Genomic DNA, 22,848 nt, shown 5'->3' on the forward strand with positions numbered 1-22,848 from the left:
CAATAGCCCGTCCTCTATTCTTTCTGTTCCGCTTTTGACTGAGAGAGTGCGAAAGCTACTCTCTGAATACTGAGAGGATTTTCCCTTTTTTATGAGATTTTGGGAAGCTCTCGAAAACGAGAGTCTATCTTCCACAAAACTCAACGGAAGCTCTCGAAAATGAAAGTCTACCTTCCGCTAACTGAGTCCCTTTATGCATAATCATTCCTGCAACAAAAACAAGGGCGAAACACGCAAAATGCACGCACACATGCTTGCTGTAATTTTCTGCACATAACCTGAAAATGTTACCCGAGCACCTTCCAAAGCCGAAATAGAGACCTTTTCCGCGATGGAATTGCACGAAACTTTGTGTACGCGTAGTGTAGGTAGAGAAGAACTAGATTCTATATGTATTTTGCTGAAATTCACCCTAAAGGAGGTGATTAAGGGCTGAAAACAAAGAATTTACAGCCACCACACTCTACGAAGAGAGTGCCTGCTGCAACTTCTCGCGATGAAACTTCACCAAAAGCTGGCTATGGTTATGAGAACCCTTGTTTTAGACAATGGGAGCACGAAGCCACCACATATGTCGCAAGGGGCTGCTGTCAAGCTTCCATGGAGGGCTCCAATGCGTAGAGCATACTCACAAAAGGGGGGGTGGGAGCACTGCCAACACTGAAAATGGGGAAGGGGCGGCTCCTAAATAGCCATCAGGAAGAGGGGGCGCTAGGAAGAGAGAGAGGGTGAGAGTGAGAGTGAGAGAGTTAGTTTGCATTGGTAAGTGTGCCACCTAGCACACTTACTTAATAACTTAAAAACCCTTCAACTTTCACTTTTAAAAGTTCACAAACTATTAATGAAATGTACAAATTGAACCACAACTGCACACATAGATGCAATCCAATGAAACTGTATCTTGCTCCCCAACGCAATGCCTGTACCAGCATTGCTCTGGCATTACTTGTTCGCACTCGTATGGTCATTTGGTCTTAGGGTTATTATTCTAAGGACCCCATCTCATTCCTGTGCTTGCACTAGCGCGCATAATTTTCTGAGCCTAAAATCTGAGGCTACTATCTACCCCTTTATTGAAGACCCGATTTCCCAATCACTAGGGCTTCAGGGTATTTTTTGCTAGGGTCTCCTTGAGGTGCATTGGCCTAAACTTGGCGCACTTGAGGCCCCAGAACTGCTAGAACTATTCTGATGTGTACACAACTAATTAGATAATTCTTTTCTTGTAAAATAAATTAATTATTTACAAAGTCTCACAGAGTTACATGCCTCTTGGTTCTAAACAGTTGACCTCAACTGTACAGCGTCAACATAACTGTGCAAGATGTCTGGGTAGTCCTTAAGATCGGACTCAGTCATCCACTTTGCATCTAAAGGGGTGTAATTCTTGAACTTGACCAAATACTTTCGATGTAGGCTCCCCGACTTTAGTTGTCTCTCCGAGTGGTGTATTATCTGTTCAGGTTGAAGGATTTCCTCAGTCTCTTCGACTGTTGGAGGATCTTCTTGTACTGGCGCCACTGGAGGAGGTCCAACATATGGTCGGAGGAGATTGACATGAAAAGCATTATGGATGCGCCAGTAAGAGGGCAAATCCAATCTGAAAGTCACATCATTGACTTTATCTGTAATTTTGAAAGGGCCGTAAAATCTATGGGAAAGTTTGACAACTTTCCCTTTTCTAGCCCGCTTTTTCAATCTAGCTTTCTCAAACTGAAGTAGGACATATTGTCCTTTTTCAAGATTGAGATTCCTTCTGTGCTTGTCTTCTTTTCTCTTCTGTTGCTCTTGAGTACGAACAATCGCTTGCTTTACTTGTTGATGGGCAATATCAATATTGCGTACAAATTCATCTGCGGCGAAGATGTTTTATTTGTAACCATAATAGGAAGTAAGAGTGGCTTCCCATAAATAATTTCGAAGGGAGCTTTAGCAGTTGAGGAATGTATGGTATTATTATACGCAAACTCAACTATTGGTAAGTACTGTTCCCATTCGGATTGTCGTTCCGAAACATAGCACTCGAGGAGATCTAAAACAGTGGCATTAGCGATTTCGCTTTGACCATCTGTTCGAGGATGATAAGCTGATGAAAAATCAAGCTTAGTTCCCAAGTTTTCGAACAATGCTTGCCAAAATAGACTAGTCGGGCGGGGATCTCTATCGCTGACAATAGTCTTTGGCAATTCACGGTGTTTAAAAATATGAGCTAGAAATATTCTAGCCATGTGATCAGCTTTGATCGTCTTCTTTACTGGAAGGAAATGTGCTTGCTTACTGAATCTGTCTACTATAGTGCAGATTGCATCATTTCCATTCTTGGATCTAGGAAGATCTGTAATAAAATCCATGGCAATACTTTCCCATGGCGTGTTAGGCACAGGGAGTGGTTGAAGCTTGCCATAAACTTTATGTCTGTCATATTTTACTTTTTGGCAGACTAAACACTCACGTACATGCTTTTCAATGTCCGCACGGAGTGTTGGCCAAAAGAAATACCTTTCGAGGGCACTAGTAGTAGCAGCAATTCCTCGATGCCCGACATAAGGAGAATTATGTGCTTCATCCATCACCTTCTGTCGTAAGGGCTGAGCTATGCATATTGCTTGTTGACGATAGAGCATATTATCCCTAATGGAATAAGGTGGCCTTGAGTGACCAGCTTGAAGATCTGCCCAAATTGTAGCGAAGTCTGGATCTTGAGGATACATCTCGCTGAGAGATTCTAGTTCCTCATGATAAATTGTTGTTAGTGCCTTGATCTTTGGACGCCTGGAGAGAGCATCTACAACTGCATTCTTTGTTCCAGAAGTGTGTAAAATCTGAAAATGGAACATTGAAAGAAAGTTGGCCCATCTCATCTGCTTTTCTGATAACTTTCTCTGTGTGAGAAAGTAGCGAAGGCTTTGATGATTTGTGTTGATAATAAAATCAGCTCCTAATAGAAAGTGTTTGCAAATGGAAAGAGCATGAATTACTGCCATTAGCTCTTTTTCGTATATGGAGACATGCAACTCTGCATCTTCAAGGCGCCGACTTTCGTAGGCTATGGCGTGACCCTCTTGGTTCAAAACTGCTCCTACACAATTTCCAGATGCATCGCAGTATACCTCGAAAGGTTTGCGAAGATCAGGGACGTTGAGAACAGGTCCGTGACTGAGTAGATACTTAAGCTTTTCAAAAGCTTGTTTTTGTCCAGACCCCCAATGGAATCCGCTTCTTTGTCAGGTCATGGAGGGGACCTGCTATCGCAGCAAAAGCTCCAATGAAACGTTGATAATAGGAACAGAGGCCAAGGAAACTTTGTACATCATGTACTGTAGTTGGCGTAGGCCATTCTACAACTGCTTGAATCTTATCAGGGTCCATTCTCACCTGGTTGAGAGATACAATATGGCCCAAATAGTGGATTTCTTTTTAAAAGAACTCACTCTTCTTAGCATTCACAAATAATTTGTGTTTGCGTAATTCTTCAAACACTAATTCGAGATGCTTATAGTGTTCGTCTTCCATTTCTAAGAAGATTAAGACGTCATCAAAGAAAACACCTGTAAAGCTTCTATATGAGTTGAAGATTCTATCCATCATTCTATTGAATCTAGCTGGTGCATTAGTGAGTCCAAAAGGCATCACTAAAAATTCATACAACCCGAAGGTTGTTCTAAATGAAGTCTTATGCACATCCTGAGGAGCTATGCGGATTTGATGATAACCGGTCTTCAAGTCTATACGACTAAAGACACTTGCTCCTTGTAACTTATCAAGAATGTCATCAATCCGAGGGATTGGAAATCGATTCTTGATGGTGATCTTGTTTAGAGATCTATAGTTTATGCACATGCGGAATGTGCCATCCTTTTCCTGTACTAGCAAGACAGGTGAACAATATGGAGAAGTACTAGGTCTTATTAAGCCCTTCTCCAAAAGTTTGTTAACTTGCTTGAGAATTTCCTCTTGCTGCATTAGACTAACTCGATAAGGGGGCTGATTTGGAGGAGAACTTCCTGGGATCAAATCAATTGTATAATCCTCAGGTCGCGAAGGTGGGAGTTCATTTGGAAGTTCATCTGCAAAACAATCTTTATAACTTTCTAATAACATAAGTCTTTTTTCCTCTAAAGAGGAAGAAAGTTGTGAAACAGACACATCTCTCTCTCTTGCAAAAGTCAAGTACACTGAAACACACTTTTTCATTACTTTCTTGATGGCAATGTGATTGGCGATAGGGATACGCCAATATCGCCAATCACCTGGATCTGCAAGTACAAGATACTCCTTTCCTTTATGAGCAAAGGATAAGGTTTTCTGAACATAGTCAAGAATGGGATGCATCTTGTAGTGCCAAGGCATTCCCAAGATAACATCGCATCCTTCAAGTGAAGCTAGTAAGAAAGACTCTTGATCTTTGTAGTTGTCGACCTTGAAATTCAACTTCCCTATGATTGAAGTAGAGTTAGAGTTCTGCCCTTTGAAAGCAGATTGTGCTTGAATAGAAACTCCAAAACGATTGGGCTGTAAGTTCAGGTTATCAGCTAGCTTTGTAGAGATGAAGTTGTCTGTATTGCCAGGGTCAAACAGTATAAGAGCCCGTGGGTTGTTGATGCTACCCCATGCTTGGAGAAGAGCTCTTTCTTTTCCATCCTTGGTTGTATTTCCCTGTACATCTACGACTGCATTGGAAGAGGGTGGTTGCAGAGGTTTGGTAGGACAATCACCCTTCATATGACCAACTTGTCAATATTTGAAGCATCTTCCTTCAATAATGTAGGTTCGCAACTCAGCAGGAGAGAGATATCTCCCTTTCTTGGGCTGATTTGGCTTTGCTTCTGCTTTGGAGGCGGTTCTTTTCCTCTTTTGAGAAGAAGAAGTAGAGGTAGGCTGCTCATGGAGAGCCTTCTGGTTGGCATGGTAAGTGCTTTGCTCCATCTTCTTGGGAGTACCCTTGTCATGTATTCCATCAGCTATGCGGGCTGATTCCATAAGTATCTGCAAGTTACCCCGAGAGTAAAGCTTCATAGCCTTTTGCAAGGATTGCATGAAGCCTTTTGCAAGGCTTCATGCAATCTTGCTTCAAACTTGCGCATCTTTTCCGAATCGTCAATCTTCTTGAATGGAGTGACTTTCAAGAGAACGTCCCAAAACCTATCCACATAGCGTGGAACAGTTTCGTTCTTCGACTGTGAAAGTCGATCCCATTCTTTCTTTACCTCTTCCTCATAGTCGGGAGGAAGGAACTGTGTGTAGAACTCCTTCTTGAAAGCAGTCCAATCTTGGGGTTTGCGATCTTCCAGGATAAGGGTTAACCACCAACTGCTTGCGGTGCCTTTCAGGTACATACGGACATGGCGAAGCTTGGATCTTTCTTTAAAATTCCCTTCAGCAAATGCAACTTTGACTTGGCGGATGAAAGTCAACTCTTTGTCATTATCACGCCGTCCCTTGTAGGTGTCGAATTTCACATCTTTGTCTCCCGACTTGAATGTTTTCTGCCTGTGGTGCTTCTTCTTATGGTGCTCCTTCTTTCTATGCTTGGACAGGAGTCCTTTCCCTTGAATGCACTTCTTGCTGCGACGGATCGTCAAGAAACATATCTTCCGGAGCAACTATGTCACCCAAATCCTTCATGAAACAGTACTGAGGGGAATCAGGGGGATCCTGCTCTTGAACCTTTGGATTAAACCGCACATGACGTTCTGGAGGTTTCCTTTGCCTCTCGTGCATGCGGGAGGTTCCAATCAAAGGATCTTTCCTTGGTTCTGATGCCTTTGGGTTCTGCGGGATTTCTCCCGACCCCATCGGCATTTTCTCCTTCCCTTTCTCAAGAGTAAGGAGAATCTTTTGGACTTCTGGATGGGAGAGAGCTTTTTGCAACTCTTCCACCTGCTGTTGAAGGAGAGAGAACTCTATCTCGCGTCCTTTCATTTCTGCAATCTGTTAAGAGTCGTCAATCCCTTAAGGAAGAGAGAGATGACCTTGCTCTGATACCACTGTCACAAAAATACGGAAGCGTAAACTGACTTTTAATTGTACTTCAAATACTCAAGAGAATGAGAGAGAGAGAGAGAGAGAGAGAGAGAGAGAGAGAGAGAGAGAGAGCTTTACACTTCATGAGATTATCTTTATTACTAAGAGAGAATCTTTACAAGCACAAGAACGGGGCAATAGCCCGTCCTCTATTCTTTCTGTTTTGCTTCTGACTGAGAGAGTGTGAAAGCTACTCTCTGAATACTGAGAGGATTTGCCCTCTGCTTTGAGATTTTGGGAAGCTCTCAAAACGAGAGTCTATCTTCCACAAAACTCAACGGAAGCTCTCGAAAATGAGAGTCTACCTTCCACTAACTGAGTCCCTTTATGCATAATCATTCCTGCAACAAAAACAAGGGAGAAACACGTAAAATGCACGCACACATGCTTGCTGTAATTTTCTGCACATAACCTGAAAATGTTACCTGAGCACCTTCCAAAGCCGAAATAGAGACCTTTTCCGCGATGGAATTGCACGAAACTTTGTGTACGCGTAGTGTAGGTAGAGAAGAACTAGATTCTATATGTATTTTGCTGAAATTCACCCTAAAGGAGGTGATTAAGGGCTGAAAAACAAAGAATTTACAGCCACCATACTCTACGAAGAGAGTGCCTACTGCAACTTCTCGCGATGAAACTTCATCAAAATCTGGCTATGGCTATGAGAAACCTTGTTCTAAACAATTGGAGCACGAGGCAACCACATATGTCGCAAGGGGCTGCTCTCAAGCTTCCATGGAGGGCTCCAATGCGTAGAGCATACTCACAATAGGGAGGGGTAGGAGCACTGCCAACACTGAAAATGAGGGAGGGGGGGGCTCCTAAATAACCATTAGGGAGAGGGGACGCTAGGAAGAGAGAGAGGGTGAGAGTGAGAGTTAGTTTGCATTGGTAAGTGTGCCACTTGACACACTTAATAACTAAAAAACCCTTTAACTTTCACTTTTAAAAGTTGACAAACTATTAATGAAATGTGCAAATTGAACGAGAACTGCACACATAGATGCAATCCAATGAAATTGTTACCTGCTCCCCAACGCAATGTCGTACCAGCACTGCTCTTGCATTACTTGGTCGCACTCGTCTGGTCATTTGGTCCGTCATAAACAATTTAAAAATACTTTAGCTAAGTTATCCTAAGGCGTAAAATAATTTAGGCCTTAGGGTTATTATTCTAAGGACCCCATCTCATTCCTGTACTTGCACTAGCACGCGTAATTTTCTGAGCCTGAAATCTGAGGCTACTATCTATCCATTTATTGAAGACCCGATTTCCCAATCACTAGGGCTTCAGCCTTCAGGGTATTTTCTGCTAGAGTCTCCCTGAGGTGCACTGGCCCAAACTTGGGCGCACCTCAGGCCCGAGAACTCCTAGAGCTATTATGATGTTTACACAACTAATTAGATAATTCTTTTCTCGTAAATACATTAATTATTTACAAAGTCTGACCTAGTTACAATAGAAGAAAGATGTGCTCTTTCTTTGGCAATGGCATAAGCCTAGGACAGGATTCACACAATCACAGAGGGAGAAATGAAATGAAATGTTATATTAACGTCTTCAAAAGGCCAGAATGAACTATGAGACCAACCTGTTACAAAATGGTGAATCTAATACCATGTCTGCGTACAAAAGAACTAGAACAAAGATACTACTACTAGAATCCATCCTCATCTGCACTCTAGATGTCGAAACAGTATGGCTCGAATCCTCTGCTGTAGTCTCCGTCGATGTTGTGTAGCCCCTCTCCTCAATCGTGGCCGTCTGGATCTCCGTAGCTCTAGTGCTCGGTCAATGAGAGTGCCGGTAGTGGTCGAATGAGTGTGGGCCGAGCTCTACAGTGATGGCTGCTCCTCTGGCTGTCCCATATCTAGTCAAAAGAAATTTGTAATCTGTCTCTAGGATTGTCTCTCTCTATCTCTCCCAAGTAAAGTGTCTCTATATCTGTGTAACTCAAGTAGATATAGCCCAAGAAATCTCTGATCCTCATAACTCATGACCCTAGAGAAAGGACCGAAACCCTCTCTGAATAAGCAGTGGAAATGGCCCTGTATCTTATAGTACACTGTGCAATGACATATGTAATGTAGCTCTGTCTCTGGCTCTAGCTGGCATAAGCGGCATATCCTGGTGTTTGCTGGTATCCCTCTGAATCTACCAGTCTCAATCTCCCGCTGATGTGAGGATGTGCGTATCTGACCAATGGCACATCGCAATCCATGAGACATATGTGTGTCCATGTAGCTGGGTCGAATCACAAACCCATCTCGTGTGAGGTGGAGAAGATGCTCTCTATAGAAAGCCATCTTCATCCCCAACTCTTGTGGTGGCTCTATCCATGTCCTCCTGGTATCCAACTGGATCAGGTCCTGACGACTGAGTCTAGTAATCTCCACCCGTGTAAGAGACATTGAGGGTGCATGAAGAGAGTACTGGAAAGGGGGCAGCCTGTCCATGGTGGAGCCATGCATCTGAAACCATGATGCCATCTGTGCATACCAGTATGAAGTGTCCCCTTGAAGAGCTATCTATTTGGAAGACTCAAGGGCCAGTCTAGCATATCTATCTCTAGTGGAGACTGATCTGGTAAGCGCCTCAATCTCCATAGGAGGGGCAGCTAGCTCTGCTCGAATGATGTGTGGGGTATAGAGGCCTTGGCTCTCATCAGTCGAGAGATCATAGATACCAAAGGCCTCTCCATACGTCTCCAACCATCCTGGCCTACAGAAGGTCCCCATATCTGCACCCCATACAACATAGCTGAGGCTACTAAAGTATCAACGAGGCATAACTTTGTCCAAGGTTCCTAGAAATGTACCTGCGAACACATCCTCTCCAAGCCTCCCAAGGCCGCAAAAGCTCTAGTCATTCTAGTCTCTGCTGCTCTCCCCAAAGAAAACCTCGGCCCAGTGAAGACAACCCAAGGTAAGTGTATGCATCTGTACACTCTACAATCTCCTGACCATATGTGAAAGTCGGTGCTGATCTCCTGATCCACTAAGGTGTGGTGTTAAACACCATAACCTTGGTTTTACCAAGGTTTACAGACAATCCACTATCCTCTGCAAAATTGTGTAATGCATCCTACTGTCGCTGCATACCCTCTGGTGAGTCAGAGATCAACACAATATCATCAGCATATAACAACAATGGGATCCACGTCCCTGCTAGCTGGGCACCTCTATCATCCTCTGTCAATGTAATCAGACACCTCATCAACATACATACCAAATAGAGTAGGAAACAATGAGCAACCCTTTTGAGAGGGCAGTAGCCCTTGGCACAAGAGCAGAGGCGTTGGAATAGGATGTCAACTGGAGTGAACCTTGCACAAAATCATAGGCAAACAGGAGGGCACTTGGGCACTTTTGTTGACCTCGCTCTTTCCCTCAGCTTATCTCACTACACACATAAAAATGGTGATTAGTATCTTGTAATGAAAAGCCCTTATGACTCATAAGAGCTCAAGGGAATCTAGTTTCTTTTTTCCTTTGTATGCCTCTGGCATGATACCCGAAGTGGATCATAATGATGATGTATCTGATCTGTCCTATAGGTCAATTTTGGCCTCCAATAAAGGTTAATAAATGCTTTCTTTTTCCTTTCTTCTCTCTCCTCTCTGAACTCATGCACGTGCGACTGAATGTGTCTTGTGTGTGCATTTTTCGCATTACATTAGTTGTCACTTGTCACTTGACGATTCTTGTGCATCTTGTTTCTTGGTTTTTTTGACTATTTTAACTTCATGAAGCACTGATAACCACCATGCCCTTTATGAATGTTGTCATATCAGAAAGATTTCAATGCTTAACAAATTGAGGGAATCCTTTTTTTTTGTTGAATTGTGTACTCTTCTTTCTGACATTAACACAAAACTCTCTTTTGGAGTAATGTAGGCCCAAATTTGGGGCCCAGGAGAATTTCAGAACCTGGTAAATGCCATTCGACGCTTTGTTCCAAACGCTGCAATGTTACATACACACAGTTTTGGTGGTGAACTAGATGAGATAGGTGGCAAGGAAATGGTCAATACAGTGGCAGGTGCATTAACTCCGATCGCGCTGCTAGAGAATGAGTTGGTCAAAATTTCTGCTGTCATTTTACATCCAAATGGCGGCAGTGATGTGCCTAAAGTGAAGGGAAGTACTAGAGTGTCCGTGATATATATCTGTGAGCTAACGGAAGTACTTGGGAAGTTTGATCCAAAGAAGGCTCTTGCCAAAGGCCTGAACCCTGGCCCCAAGTATGGGAAACTACAGAGAGGAGAGAGTGTTATGTCAGATGATGGCCAGCAAAAGGTATTTATCTTTGAAGACCACTCTTAGAAGAAAGTGTCACTGGCAGATTGAAACTCACTCACTCCACCTCATCTACTTTTCAATGCAGGTAAACCCCGAAGACGTTCTGGGTCCTGCAAGCCCTGGCCCCATTATAATGCTTGTTGACTGTCCAGACATTAACTTTTTACATGCACTCCTTTCATTACCAAGTTTGCAACTATATTATTCTGGATCTGGCAAGACCGTAAACTGTATTGTGCATTTAAGCCCCCCTTCTGTTACGAATGATGAACACTATCAAGAGTGGATGTTGAAGTTCAATGATGCCCATCATTTGATGGCAGGACGACATGGGTACTACACACAAGCCTGTTTGCCTTGATTCTGCCTTTTGTATCGAGCTGTTTGCCTTGACTGTTTTTCCTCAGAGCAATAATTGTGGCTTTTGTACAGGAAGAACCCTGGGCTCCCTATTCTCAAGTCAAGTGCATACCAATTATCCAAACTGAATTACGTCTGCCCTGATGTTTTTCCAATATCGGGCTTTCTTGAAGCAGAGCATCAGAATCTGACAGTCCAGCAAGTAAGTTGTGTCTTCTTTGAAATACATAAGCATTTCCATAATTTATAATTGGATCTTGTAATAATATTTCATTGCACTTAGTAAGTGTGGTCCTCGCAAATACTTCGTATCATGGGAAAAGTGCTTTTGCCCGTAATGTAGGGATAATCCTAGCCATGGGATTTCCCTTTTACCTCCTTCCATGAGGCATACATACATCCATGACACATGAAGACTGCATTAAATAAAGTCCATGATCTCTATCCTTTAGAAGCCTAATTCCTTGGGCTATAAAAGCACTATGTATCTTGTTCCTTCTAATCTAATGCATTGTTTTTCATTTGCATTTACATCGAGCTCGCTTGTTATTTACCTTGTTATTAAATCCATTATACTAATTGCCCATGAACGGTACTAATACACACCCCCCTTAACACTAATCCTATCACGTAGTTGATTTTATGATTTTATAACTGTTGCGAGGAAGTTTTGTCTATCACTCTTACCGTGGCCCAACGCTTGCATTGATGTGCTAAATCTTAGTCCTTTTGACACCAGGTGCCACTCATGACTCAAGGCTAATCTTTTACTGTACTTAGCTCCCTTGGTAGTAACTGCCTTCATAATCTTTATGGAAAAGACATGTATATTAGCCTAACAAGGATTGTCTCATCTTTCATTTTACTTAATGCATACACACAACACAATTTGATGAAGTGCATCGTAGGCTATAGCCAGACAAGCGATAAATAAGGCGACAGAATTTATCACCAGGCAAACACACATACTAATTACTTTGTGTGCCTTGATTTTGTATTTTGTGCAAGTTTTTAGCCACCTTAAAATATTTATGTTCAGACTTTTCTGACAGTAATTTTCCAATGTTCCATGCCGTAAGCTTGCTTCTTCAAAGACGCCAATTTCTTGCTCTATCTTTTAGATTTTTTAACCATGTTTTACCATAGTTAGTTTGGTTAGCACCATTCATAAAGACAACTTTAAATTGCTTGATGAAGGAGATAGCTTGAAATATCTCTTCTTTCATTGTAATAGCTGAACCTCATGTCTTTTTCTTAGCTTTGAAGATCTTTACAAAAGATTTGTATCATGTTAAAAAGCTTTAGTTGTGGAAAATGTGGTGACCTTGCAGCATATAACTTTTAAGTAATTGCCTACAAATGTAGTGTACTGGCTTGAAATTAGTCAGGACATTAACATCAAGTTTCCTGTGATAAATAGCTCCATTTGCAACTTTTTGTTTTTGAGATCACAGAAAGAGCTATACTCTGTGTGTGAACTTCAAGATTTTGGTTGCTGCATTTTCATTTATTATTTCTGAACTTTCAAGTTTGAAGTTCCTTTCTAAATGAATAAATTTCTGGAGGAAGGGCTTTGTTTGTTTACCGCAAATTTCCTGTTTATGCAGTCTTTATGCAAGATGGATAAAGCAGTTTCTGCTGAAAATTTACTTAAGGTAATCCGATTATCGTTGTCTAAGTCACTTTTAGTCTTTTTGATATATGTAGACAAGGAAGTCCTGGTTTCAGTTTCTTTATCCTATGAGAGGAGCTTTAAAGATTCTAGGTCACTTATACATCTGGTAGGTGTTGTACTGAACATAATGCTTTCGATACAAGAGAGCGATTACAAAATGTCTGAAATACGACAACACAACTTCAAGGTGCACACTGTTATCTTTTGTTGGGTTTGAATCAGGCTTAAAAGAAAGCTTGATGGTCTACTACTAACAAATGTTGATCAAGAAATTATGGCAAAACATTTTCTTGTGTAAACCATCCTGAAGCCCTCCCTCAGTGGTTGTGTGATTTGCAATTTCTGCAATAATACTTAAAAGTATGTGAACATTTAGCTAGTGTCTGTCAGTTAAAATAATCAAATAGTGTAATATTTGGCTCAATTCAACACCCGGCTGAATGCTCGTTGCTGCCTGGGGGGGAACCCCCCCCCCCCCCCGGGCCCTTGCCCTACTGCGCCCAACTCTCGCCCACCCCAACTAGTGCCCTACCTCAGCCCGCATCCCGTAGCCCCCCTCCCATAGTCACATGGGGACGGGGACGTGGCAAAACAGGGGACGGGGAACGCGCTTTAAAAAACACTAGTTCTTTGCAAATTCAATACCGAGACAACAGTGAACACTAAGAGCACAAGATTGCAAAGAAAAAGTGGGTTTTGAACTCATATTACATAATACCAAAATATAACAAAGGGCGGTAGCGTGCGCGACACGGTACACCGTTGGTGTGGTGATCAAGCATCAATCATCCTCGCCAAAGGGCAAAACATAATGATAAACAAGTGAAGAGTGGATAAGTAGAGTTTAGCATAAATGGGAGTCCAAAAGGAAAGGACTCGAGTCAAGAGTCAAAACTCAAGACTCAAGAGGTCTAGACTTTAGACTCTACATGTTGGCCCATGGTGCCAACTGGATGTCAATTGGCTCTGCATAGTCCATTTGATCCAAAGAATCATCCTCAAGTGGTGTTGTCTCAATCTCTCCCTCTGCATCTATCTGTCTCTGGGATAGGATCATCCTGTGCAAGTGCCCACTATGCGAAATCATCACTTTGGTCTGACTTGGAAAGCATCTTCCAATTTGATGAGACATTATCAGATCATTGGCTCTCTGCACATAAAGACAATTCCTCTTCTTTGAGGCTACATGAGCATACACACTCCAAAGTTGCTCCAAGCAACTCGTAGTGCATGCTTGGCTAAGAATGCGAATAGCCAAGTCCTGTAAACCGCCCAATCCCGCCCCAAACTCCTCCCACCAAAGAGCACTCCCAATCAAGCGAGATGCTTGTGTATCAGGCATGTGACAAATTTCTCCCTTTCCATTCCTGTAGACATTGATTTGCCTCCGAATCTCGGTCCTTTCCTTTGGGTCGGGCACAAGGCGCGCAAGGATGGTTTGCCAACCATTCATCACCTCTTTGTCCTTCCATTGGTTCCCTTGTTGGAATTGTGGATGATCCACTACATAAGCGGCCGCATGAAGAGGAGAATGGTAGGCATTCCACCTTGACACACACAATTCTTGGATCTCCTCGTACCTACGTTATCAAGATTCAAAACAAAGTTACAAACTCAAGAGAGTAAACTTGTAAAGCATAGGGAAAACTTAAAAGTGACTCATGCGATGTGAATACCTATCGGGGTCAGTCACAAGGTTTTCAAGAGAGTCAATCATGGTGTCCATGGCCTCATATATCTTGCCGATGCAAGGCTTCACAGAATCCAACACCCGCAAGAGGTGGATGATAGACTTCATCATTTTGGAGATTGTCTTCACTTCCTCCCTGTCACAAAGTGATAACGTGGCGGACAGCAGAAACCCTAATTTCTGCCAGAAACCCTAAAATTCTTGCAAACCCTAATTTTTGCCAAAAACCCTAATTTCCGGAAATCGCGGAGGCGGATTATTTATTTATTTTTTTGGAAAATGATGAGCGACGCAAATTTCGCTTTTTCTCTACTTAAATGAGAAAGAGAGAGAGAATGCTTTTGCTTTCATGTTTTGACTCTCTGTGAGAGAGAGAGAGCAATTGCTTTTGATTTGAAGCTTTTGGGGCTCTGCTTTTGGGCATCCCTTGTAACCTTTAAATTAGTGGTGAGGGCCTCACTTCTCAGGGGCATCTGGATGCAGAGTCTGAGAGTGAAACCCTACCGCTCTCTTGTACTTTGATGATTGATTAATACAAAAAGAAATACCGAAAGGGACGCCAGTCTTTGGGGCCAATATCTCTAGGCACGGAACTCCGCCGGGCCAGTGCAAATCTATTGTGATCTGTGAATTGTTTTGAAGTGGTTATTTGGTGCTGTCGCGGTTGATTCTTGACTTGGAGTGTCCAAGTTTGTTACAGTGGTATCAGATCACGGCCGATTTCTCTTCTACGGGAAATCCGATCCTCGAATTTTTTTTTCCGCGGCACCTATGGCTTCAGGCAATGATTAGTCGACTCCCTCTGCATCTGGAGATGCGGGCTGGGATCACGACGAAGATTCAGACAGAGAGTATGGCCCGCCTCGGCCTACTCAGGCGGAGCAAAGAGAGATGGAGCGTCGTCAATTGATTGGCGATGCAACAAAGATGATGCTCAATTTTGCCAAGGACCCGAAGATATATGAACCAGACCTCTTTGAAAGAGGTACAGATGGAGTGGCAGAGAACCACAACACCACTCCCGAAACCCGCTCTCAAGAAACCTTCTGCCTTCAAGAAATATACGGAGAAGGAACTGGAGAACGTGGTTGATGCACGGATTGCTCAGCTTTTTGACATGCAAAAGAAAGCCAAAAAGCACGGCAAAAAGCAGAAGAAAGGCACTGACTTCCCGGCATATTTGGGTCGTCGGTCGACATTTGACAAGGCAAAGAAATTGAAGAAGCGCGTCAAGTTTGAAGACCTACCCAGTTCTTCTTCTTCTTCTTTTGACAGTTCTTCTAGCTCCTCGGATTCGAGCGAAGAAGACAGAAAAGGTAAAAAGCGAAGCAAGAAGCAACGCTTTGGAAAGGGCAAGAGAAAGGCAAAGAAGGCTACATCTCGCCCAGAGACTGACAGTTCTACTGAGGACTCGTCTACAAACAGCTCAGATTCCGATGACGGAAAGTTTTATACGAACAAGAAGAATTTTTACAAAGCCAACCAGTATGACTTTCTCGAAGATAAAAGCAAGAAAGTCCGAGAGTTTAAGGAAGGTGGCCACTCGATCAAGTTTGATACTTTTCAGGATACTCAGATGCTTCGAAGGCTTTGTCTTTTATACAGCAGTTTGACATCGCTTTCGCGGGAGGACGCTATTCAGAGCACTCCAAGATTCGGAGAGCTGCCTCTTACTTTAAGGGGAATGCTCGTACTTGGTGGTCCACGCTTCTATTAAGCAAGACTGTGCCAGCTACATGGCTGAAATTCAAGAGGCTTTTTATTTCTTCTTGGTTGACTCAAGAGTTTGAGCGAGATATACGAGCTGCTTGGAACCATCTCCGAATGACCAAGAGCAATACAGTGAATTCTTATTGTGAAAGATTCTGGAGCTCTTTTCTACCCGCCTCTTCATTCAAGAAGATCTCGTTTAGAGAACAGATTGAGCGGTTTACCTTGGGTCTACCTACAGAGATCCGAGATCACTGCTTGGAACAGAAGTCAGCTTCTATTCAGGAGTTGATGAGTCATGCGAAGCGGGGCTTTGCCATTCACTCTGGCAGTCTGACCTACCCCACAGATGAGGCCATGACACAACGAGCCGAACAGACTTCTGGGAATGAAAGTAGAATGAAAAAGAGCAACCCAGAGAAAAAAAAGGATGCACGACCCAAGCTTACTCCTGAGGAGAGAGCTCGCTTCATCAGAGAGGGGAAGTGCTTTGAATGCGGGGAACATGGAAAAGCAGATAGGAAAGCAGAACTGGTACCACATGGCGTGGGACCTGCACCGAATCTAATGAATGAAAGTACAAACTTTGCCGCTTTCGGGGCAAAGTGAAGGATCAGGAAGCTCTTTTCAAGGAGCTAAGGCCAACTTCTTTTCACTTGAATTGGCGGCTCGATTTGGAACTACGCCCGACAGACTGACGCCACAGGCGGAGGTAGTTCGACTGGCACCCGGATGGGATGTTGCCATTACACCGAGCATTGGCAAACTTCGTTTGCAATGACAGGGGTGTTCAGGGCACGCGAGTGACGTTCTACTCGGGATCCCTTGGTACCACAAGAACTACGCCGTGGTTGACTACCGGGCCGAGAAAGCGACTTTGATAAATGAAGGGCTTAGAGATTGTACTTGATGAACATCAGTTTTCTTACTCATTCTATTGGGAGAACTGAACGATGGATAAAGGTTGAATATGTTTTGACCTGAAGAAAAGAACGCCAAGATTTTTTCTCCACGCTCATGCCGATTGCTTTTGAGAGGGCCTGAAGATCATACCATTGATATGATATCTGGAAGCACGCCACCGAATGGGCCACCTTATCGTGTGAGCCGAGTACAGAATGAAAAGATTATGAACCCAGTGAAAGACCTCTTGGAAAAGGGTCTTGTCCAGCCTAGTACTTCACCGTATTGCTCTCTAGTGTTGTTGGTTTTGAAGAAAGACGGATCTTGGAGAATGTGCATCGATTATAGCACTCTCAACGAAATCACCATCAAGAACAAATTTCCGATTCCTAGGATCGATGATATACTCGACAGGTTACAAGGATCCTCGTGCTTTAGCAGGATTGACTTGAAGAGAGGATATCATCAGATTAGGATAGCGCCAGGAGATGTCTACAAGACAGCTTTTCGCACGACTTTTGGGTTATTTGAGTTTTTGGTGATGCCTTTTGGCTTAACCAATGCTCTTGCGACATTTAACCGGATGATGGACAGGATTTTTCGAGAGTACAGGCTATTTGTTGGCACTTTCTTTGACGACATCATTGTTTTCTCCAAGAATGAGGCAGAACATAGAGATCATCTGCTTCAAGTCTTTCAGGCATTACGAGATCACACATTAGTGATTAATGCTAAGAAAAGTGAATTTTTCCTACCAGAGATACATTTTTTGGGACACATTGTGTCAACAGCAGGAGTGCAAATGAACCCGGCCAAGATAGAGACTATCCGTGATTGGCCCGATTTGAGGAATGTCCATGAAGCTAGAAGCTTCTTGGGACTGTGTTCGTACTACAGGCGGTTCATACAAAAGTTTGCAGAGGTTGCTTCCCCTTTGCATACCTTGACACAGAAAGGAGTACCTTTTTCGTGGGGACCCACAGAGGTGACTGCCTGTCGGACATTGAAAGAGAAATTGACTACGGGACCTATTTTGACTTTGCCGGACTTGCAGAAGTCATTTGAAGTATATTGTGATGCTTGTGGTCGTAGTCTGGGTGCGGTCTTGATGCAAGAAGGCCATGTCATAGCTTACGAGAGCCGTTTGTTTTCTAGGCCGGAGATGACAGCACAGATCTATGGGAAAGAGCTTTTGGCGGTTATCCACGCTCTTACTCAGTGGCGGCATTACCTAGCGGATTTTACTGTCTTTACAGACCATCAGAGTCTGCGCTACTTCTTGTCACAGAAGCAGCTTTCGGAAAAGCAGATGCGGTGGGTGAACATCTTGTCACAGTTCCACTTCCAGATTGTCCATGTGTAGGGACAGAAGAATGTGGTGGCAGATGCTTTGTCTCGAAAACCGTTGGTTCTGGCTATTTCCACGATACATCATAGGAGCTTCGAGGATATGGTCGATCAGTGTGCCACAGATACAGATTTTGCTGATATTTTCACACGGATACGGGATGGGGAGACAGTGGCTGGATACTCCCTTCGGGAAGGCTACTTGATAAAAAAGACTATGTTGTGCGTTACACAGCCGTTGAGGGAAAAGGTTATGACTGATTGCCACTGTCCACCTTTTACGGGTCACCGCGGCATTGCTACCACCATGAAAGGGGTAGAGAGAGATTTCTTTTGGCGGAGACTGAAGAAGGATGTGGAAGAGTTTGTGCGCAGTTGCTTGGTATGCCAGAAGGTCAAGTTTTACAGGCATAAGGCACAGGGATTGTTACTGCCTTTACCCATACCCACCCGCCCCTGGGAAAATATTGAAATGGATTTCATTTTTTTTTATCTCCCGAGAATACAGAATGATCACGATGATTTTCCGATTACATGGCATGCCTGAGACGATTGTCTCTGACAGAGACCCCAGATTTATGAGTTTGTTTTGGAAGGCAATTTGGGAGAACATTGGCACGCGGTTGCGGTTCTCGTCATCGTTCCACTTGCAGACTGACGGGCAATCTGAGATTGCCAATTCAGTGATTTTAGATTTATTGAAGTCTTGTATCTCGCATCAGAAGACTCAATGGGAAAAGAACTTACCTTTGGTGGAATTTGCCTACAATAACACGATACACTCTTCGACGGGGAAGACGCCATGTGAGATTGTTGAAAGTGCTGCGAAGGTTCCATCCTCCCTGAGCACGAAAGATTAGATATTTGAAGCGGATGAATATTCGCGAGACTTGGATACGGCTTTTGCCAAGGTTCGCGAGACTTTGCAGGAGTCTCAAGAACGACAGAAAAAGGCAGCAGATCGCCATCGTCGCGACTGGAAACTGAAGGAGGATGATTGGGTGCTCTTACTTTTGAGAAGGCACGCGTGCGAAAGAAAAAGGGAAAGGAGAGGCTTTTTCCAAAGCTTAGTATGTGATACTACGGACCTTTCCAGATCACTGACAAGATAAATGATGTCTCCTTCCGATTGGAACTGCCAGATACTTGGAGGATTCACAATGCATTGCATGTGAGTCTCTTGAAACCTGTTAAGGGTGATGTGCCTGATGATGGGGAGCCTGATGAGCAAACCAAAGTGGAAGAAAACGAGGAGATCCTTGTTCCTAAACAGATTTTGGCACATAATGATACGAAGAAAGGTAAAGTCCGAAGGCGGGTTCTTGGTTAAGTTCAAGAACTTCTCTGCATTTGATGCGAAGTGGATGGAGGAGGAGGACCTAGCAGATACTCCTCGGATTGTGAAACTTTACCTCGATGTTTTGGTTTAGCATAGTCTACTCCAAACGGAACCCAGAATTCAGCTTGGCCGGAGATCTGGTGCAGTGGGATGCACAAGAGGAGAGTCACTCCACTCCTTTGTCAACAGATGCCTCGATTTTGATACTAAAGTCACTGATGTCTCTTTGAGCTTCAGGGATACTGAGAGCTGATAGTATTCTGCTGGATGACTTTATGAAATGGAATTCCTGATTATGATACTGATTTGTTCTTGACTTCTTGTGAGTGCAGGAACTGATAGCCGAAATGACTGCAGCATTTTGGTCTGATTGATCTCGAATAGACATGGTTGCAATAGGGGTTAGTCAATCGGACATCGATGAGGTCCCGATTGGACCTAGATGTGATTGCTAGCTACATTGCCGATAAATCATGGTCTAAGATCCGAATGAATGTTGAATGTCATGTGATGTCCTGTGATGTCTGGTGATGTCATGTGATGTGACTGTCGATTTTGTACATGTGCTAGATGTGTGTTCCTAGTACGTAGGTACTAACAGTCAGTGTTTGCTAAGACGGTTTATGGCTTTTGTCGGTTTTGCAGGCGTAATCGCGGTCGATTACAATGCTTTCAAGAGAGGGGTATGTCACAAAGTGATGACGTGGCGGACAACAGAAACCCTAATTTTTGCCAAAAACCCTAAAATTCCTGCAAACCCTAATTTTTGCCAGAAACCCTTATTTCCGGAAATTGCGGAGGCGGATTTTTTTTGTTTTTTGGAAAATGATGAGCGACGCAAATTTCGCTTTTTCTCTACTTAAATGAGAAAGAGAGAGAGAATGCTTTTGCTTTCATGTTTTGACTCTCTGTGAGAGAGAGAGAGCAATTGCTTTTGATTTGAAGCTTTTGGGGTTCTGCTTTTGGGCATCCCTTGTAACCTTTAAATTAGTGGTGAGGGCCTCACTTCTCAGGGGCATCTGGACGCAGAGTCTGAGAGTGAAACCCTACCGCTCTCTTGTACTTTGATGATTGATTAATACAAAAAGAAATACCGAAAGGGGCGCCAGTCTTTGGGGCCAATATCTCTAGGCACGGAACTCCGCCGGGCCAATGCAAATCTATTGTGATCTGTGAATTGTTTTGAAGTGGTTATTTGGTGCTGTCGCGGTTGATTCTTGACTTGGAGTGTCCAAGTCTGTTACACTCCCACCATTCCGGCATCTCGGCCCGTGCTCGGCATACCACTCCATTGACACTTTTTGACTCGGGCATTGCCAAAAACTTATCACTAATGAAAAGTCCTCTCAATGCCCCACTACATGAACTCAAGCAATGGAGCATAATGAAGTTAAGGCGAAGCGAGTCTGCAAGTATTTAAGAAGAGCATGCTTTGACCTCTTTGAAAATTCACCCGTCACCTATTTAGAAAAATCAAGTTTCAACATTCAAATCCATATTAAAATTAGATTCGAATTGAAATGAGATTGGTTAACACTTAATGGTTACCTTTTGATGATTATTGACAAAAGTAACCATTGAATTCGCATGCTCAATGACGGGGGAAATCCATTCCAAGGTGCCTATATCTTTGAGAAGATTGTTGAGGCAATGAGCCATGCAATATGTGACCGTGGTTTTAGGATAAAGGAATTCGATGATGGCTCCGGCGGCACGATTGCTATTTTCTCCATCCGTGACGATGGCAATGACATCATGCTTTCCTACCTTCTCAATGGTAAGCGCCCACTCCGATGCAAGTACTTGCGCACTCTTCTTGGTCCCCGATGCATCATGGGAGTCAATGAAATACATCCCCCCCCTGAGAATATGCCACCACACCATGAATGGAGCGGTGACGGGTATCACTCCACCCATCCACAATGAGGGATACCCCATTCTTCTTCCATGAAGCCCTTGTGGATGCACATGCCATCTCCACCATGATTTTCTCCTTGTCAAGAAGAGTGGTGCGCAAGCTCTCCGAAGAGGGAGGGACATATGTGGGTCCAAACTCTCCGATCTTCCGTGCCATTTCTTTAAAATATGGAGACCTTTTATGTAAAAAAAAGTGTACATGAGTGATATACATTGTATAAACTAAAAATTAAAGCTCAAGCCTTAGAAGTTAAAGTCTATAGAGCTTACCTTGCCGCATTGAAAGCATTATGGTCATGGTAGAAAAATCTTGCTACGGCGACATCTACCTCCTCTTTCCAAGCCGGTTTCCAACTATCTACAAGAGTTGCTTGCCGCTTGGGTGGACGAGAATGAGGGAAAGATGACGATGAAGGGTTGGTAGAGAGTGGAGGTGGGCGGTTGCCGTCGGTGTCGGTTGATGCACAAAATGATGCCGAAGAAGGGGACGCCGATGCTCGGATGAAAGCCGCTGTGGCCATCTCCTTGGGATTCACCGTGCGACGCTTGGTACGATTCTTCTTGGCTTCTTTTATATCCTCAAGAGACTTCTCAAGGTTTAGGAGCTTTTGCTTCTCCTCTTCCGAGTTGGTTTGCGGGCAAAATTGAACTTGATGTCCTTTTTCATGAAGGGAGTGGACATGCACCTTCCTCACGGAACCATTGCGCTCGTAGCCACAACGGCGGCACTTCCATGGCTTGCTTCCACCTCCAACATCGGACTTGGGAGCAATCACCTCATTCCACCATGTCCATGTGAAGTCGGCGGAGGAAGGGGCTTGAGAAGCCGCGGTGGGGCCGGAGAAAGGAGAAGCAGGAGGGCTCAGAGAAGCTTCGGATCCATCTTGGGATGCCATTGATGATAGATATTAGATATTAGAGAAAGCTCGAAGAAGGAAAGAGGGGTAGGCTTCAAGGCTATAGCCTTCAACTTGGAGAGGAGGGAGATGGGAGAGAGAGGGAGAGAGGAGAAGGAGACTTGAGAGTCGAGAGACTCAAGGGGGGAGGAGGGCAACTTGGCTCTTGCAAAGTTGCAAGGGTTGGGCAATGGGAACTTGGGAAGTTGCCTTGAGGTGGGTATGAGCCTTGGGTTCTCTGAAATAGTAAAGCCTCCCCCCAAAATGGACGTTTCAAATTTGAATTTAAAATTTGAATCTCCCGCCGCTGTCCACCCGCCCCCTGCCCGCGTCCCATCCGGCTGTGTCACCGGGGACGTGCGTCCCGAGACGTGTCCCGCCCTTCGTCCCTGTGAGGGACACCCCCCCTCCCCCCCGTCTCAAAAATGTATCCCCGTCCCCGTCCCCGTCCCAACGTCCCCCGCTGTCACAAACTGCTGACGTGTCAAAGCCTAAAGAATGGAGCCAACTTACAAATGCCGGCCGAGGGGCCTAAACCCTACGAAGAACAAGTAGCAGAAGAAGAAGAAGAAGTCCTACCAACTTATGGGGACCCTGTCCGGTGGGGCCCCAAGTGACATAAAGAATTAAAATAAAGCAGGACTAGAAATTGCAAAGCTGGCTGATGACGTGGCAGATTTCCAAA

At 43.9% G+C, this 22,848-nt stretch overlaps 1 protein-coding gene and 1 pseudogene across 3 annotated transcripts in view; one reads left to right on the top strand and one right to left on the bottom strand.

Annotated features, from left to right (window-relative positions):
* The window catches only part of LOC147448039 (tRNAse Z TRZ4, mitochondrial-like), a 146,677-nt gene that overhangs the window by 67,852 nt on the left and 55,977 nt on the right, over nt 1-22,848 (top strand). For all 3 annotated transcript variants that reach the window (XM_086523932.1, XM_086523931.1, XM_086523933.1), the window contains 4 exons: nt 9,922-10,323; nt 10,412-10,659; nt 10,759-10,888; nt 12,294-12,341. In XM_086523932.1, the coding sequence (XP_086380058.1) occupies nt 9,922-10,323; nt 10,412-10,659; nt 10,759-10,888; nt 12,294-12,341 (828 nt within the window). The remainder of the gene's footprint in view (nt 1-9,921; nt 10,324-10,411; nt 10,660-10,758; nt 10,889-12,293; nt 12,342-22,848) is intronic.
* On the bottom strand, nt 13,287-22,163 carry LOC147448040 (uncharacterized; annotated as a pseudogene).

This window comes from Adiantum capillus-veneris, chromosome 11 (genome assembly GCF_014529385.1).
Source record: "Adiantum capillus-veneris isolate H3 chromosome 11, ASM1452938v2, whole genome shotgun sequence".
NCBI lineage: Eukaryota > Viridiplantae > Streptophyta > Polypodiopsida > Polypodiales > Pteridaceae > Adiantum > Adiantum capillus-veneris.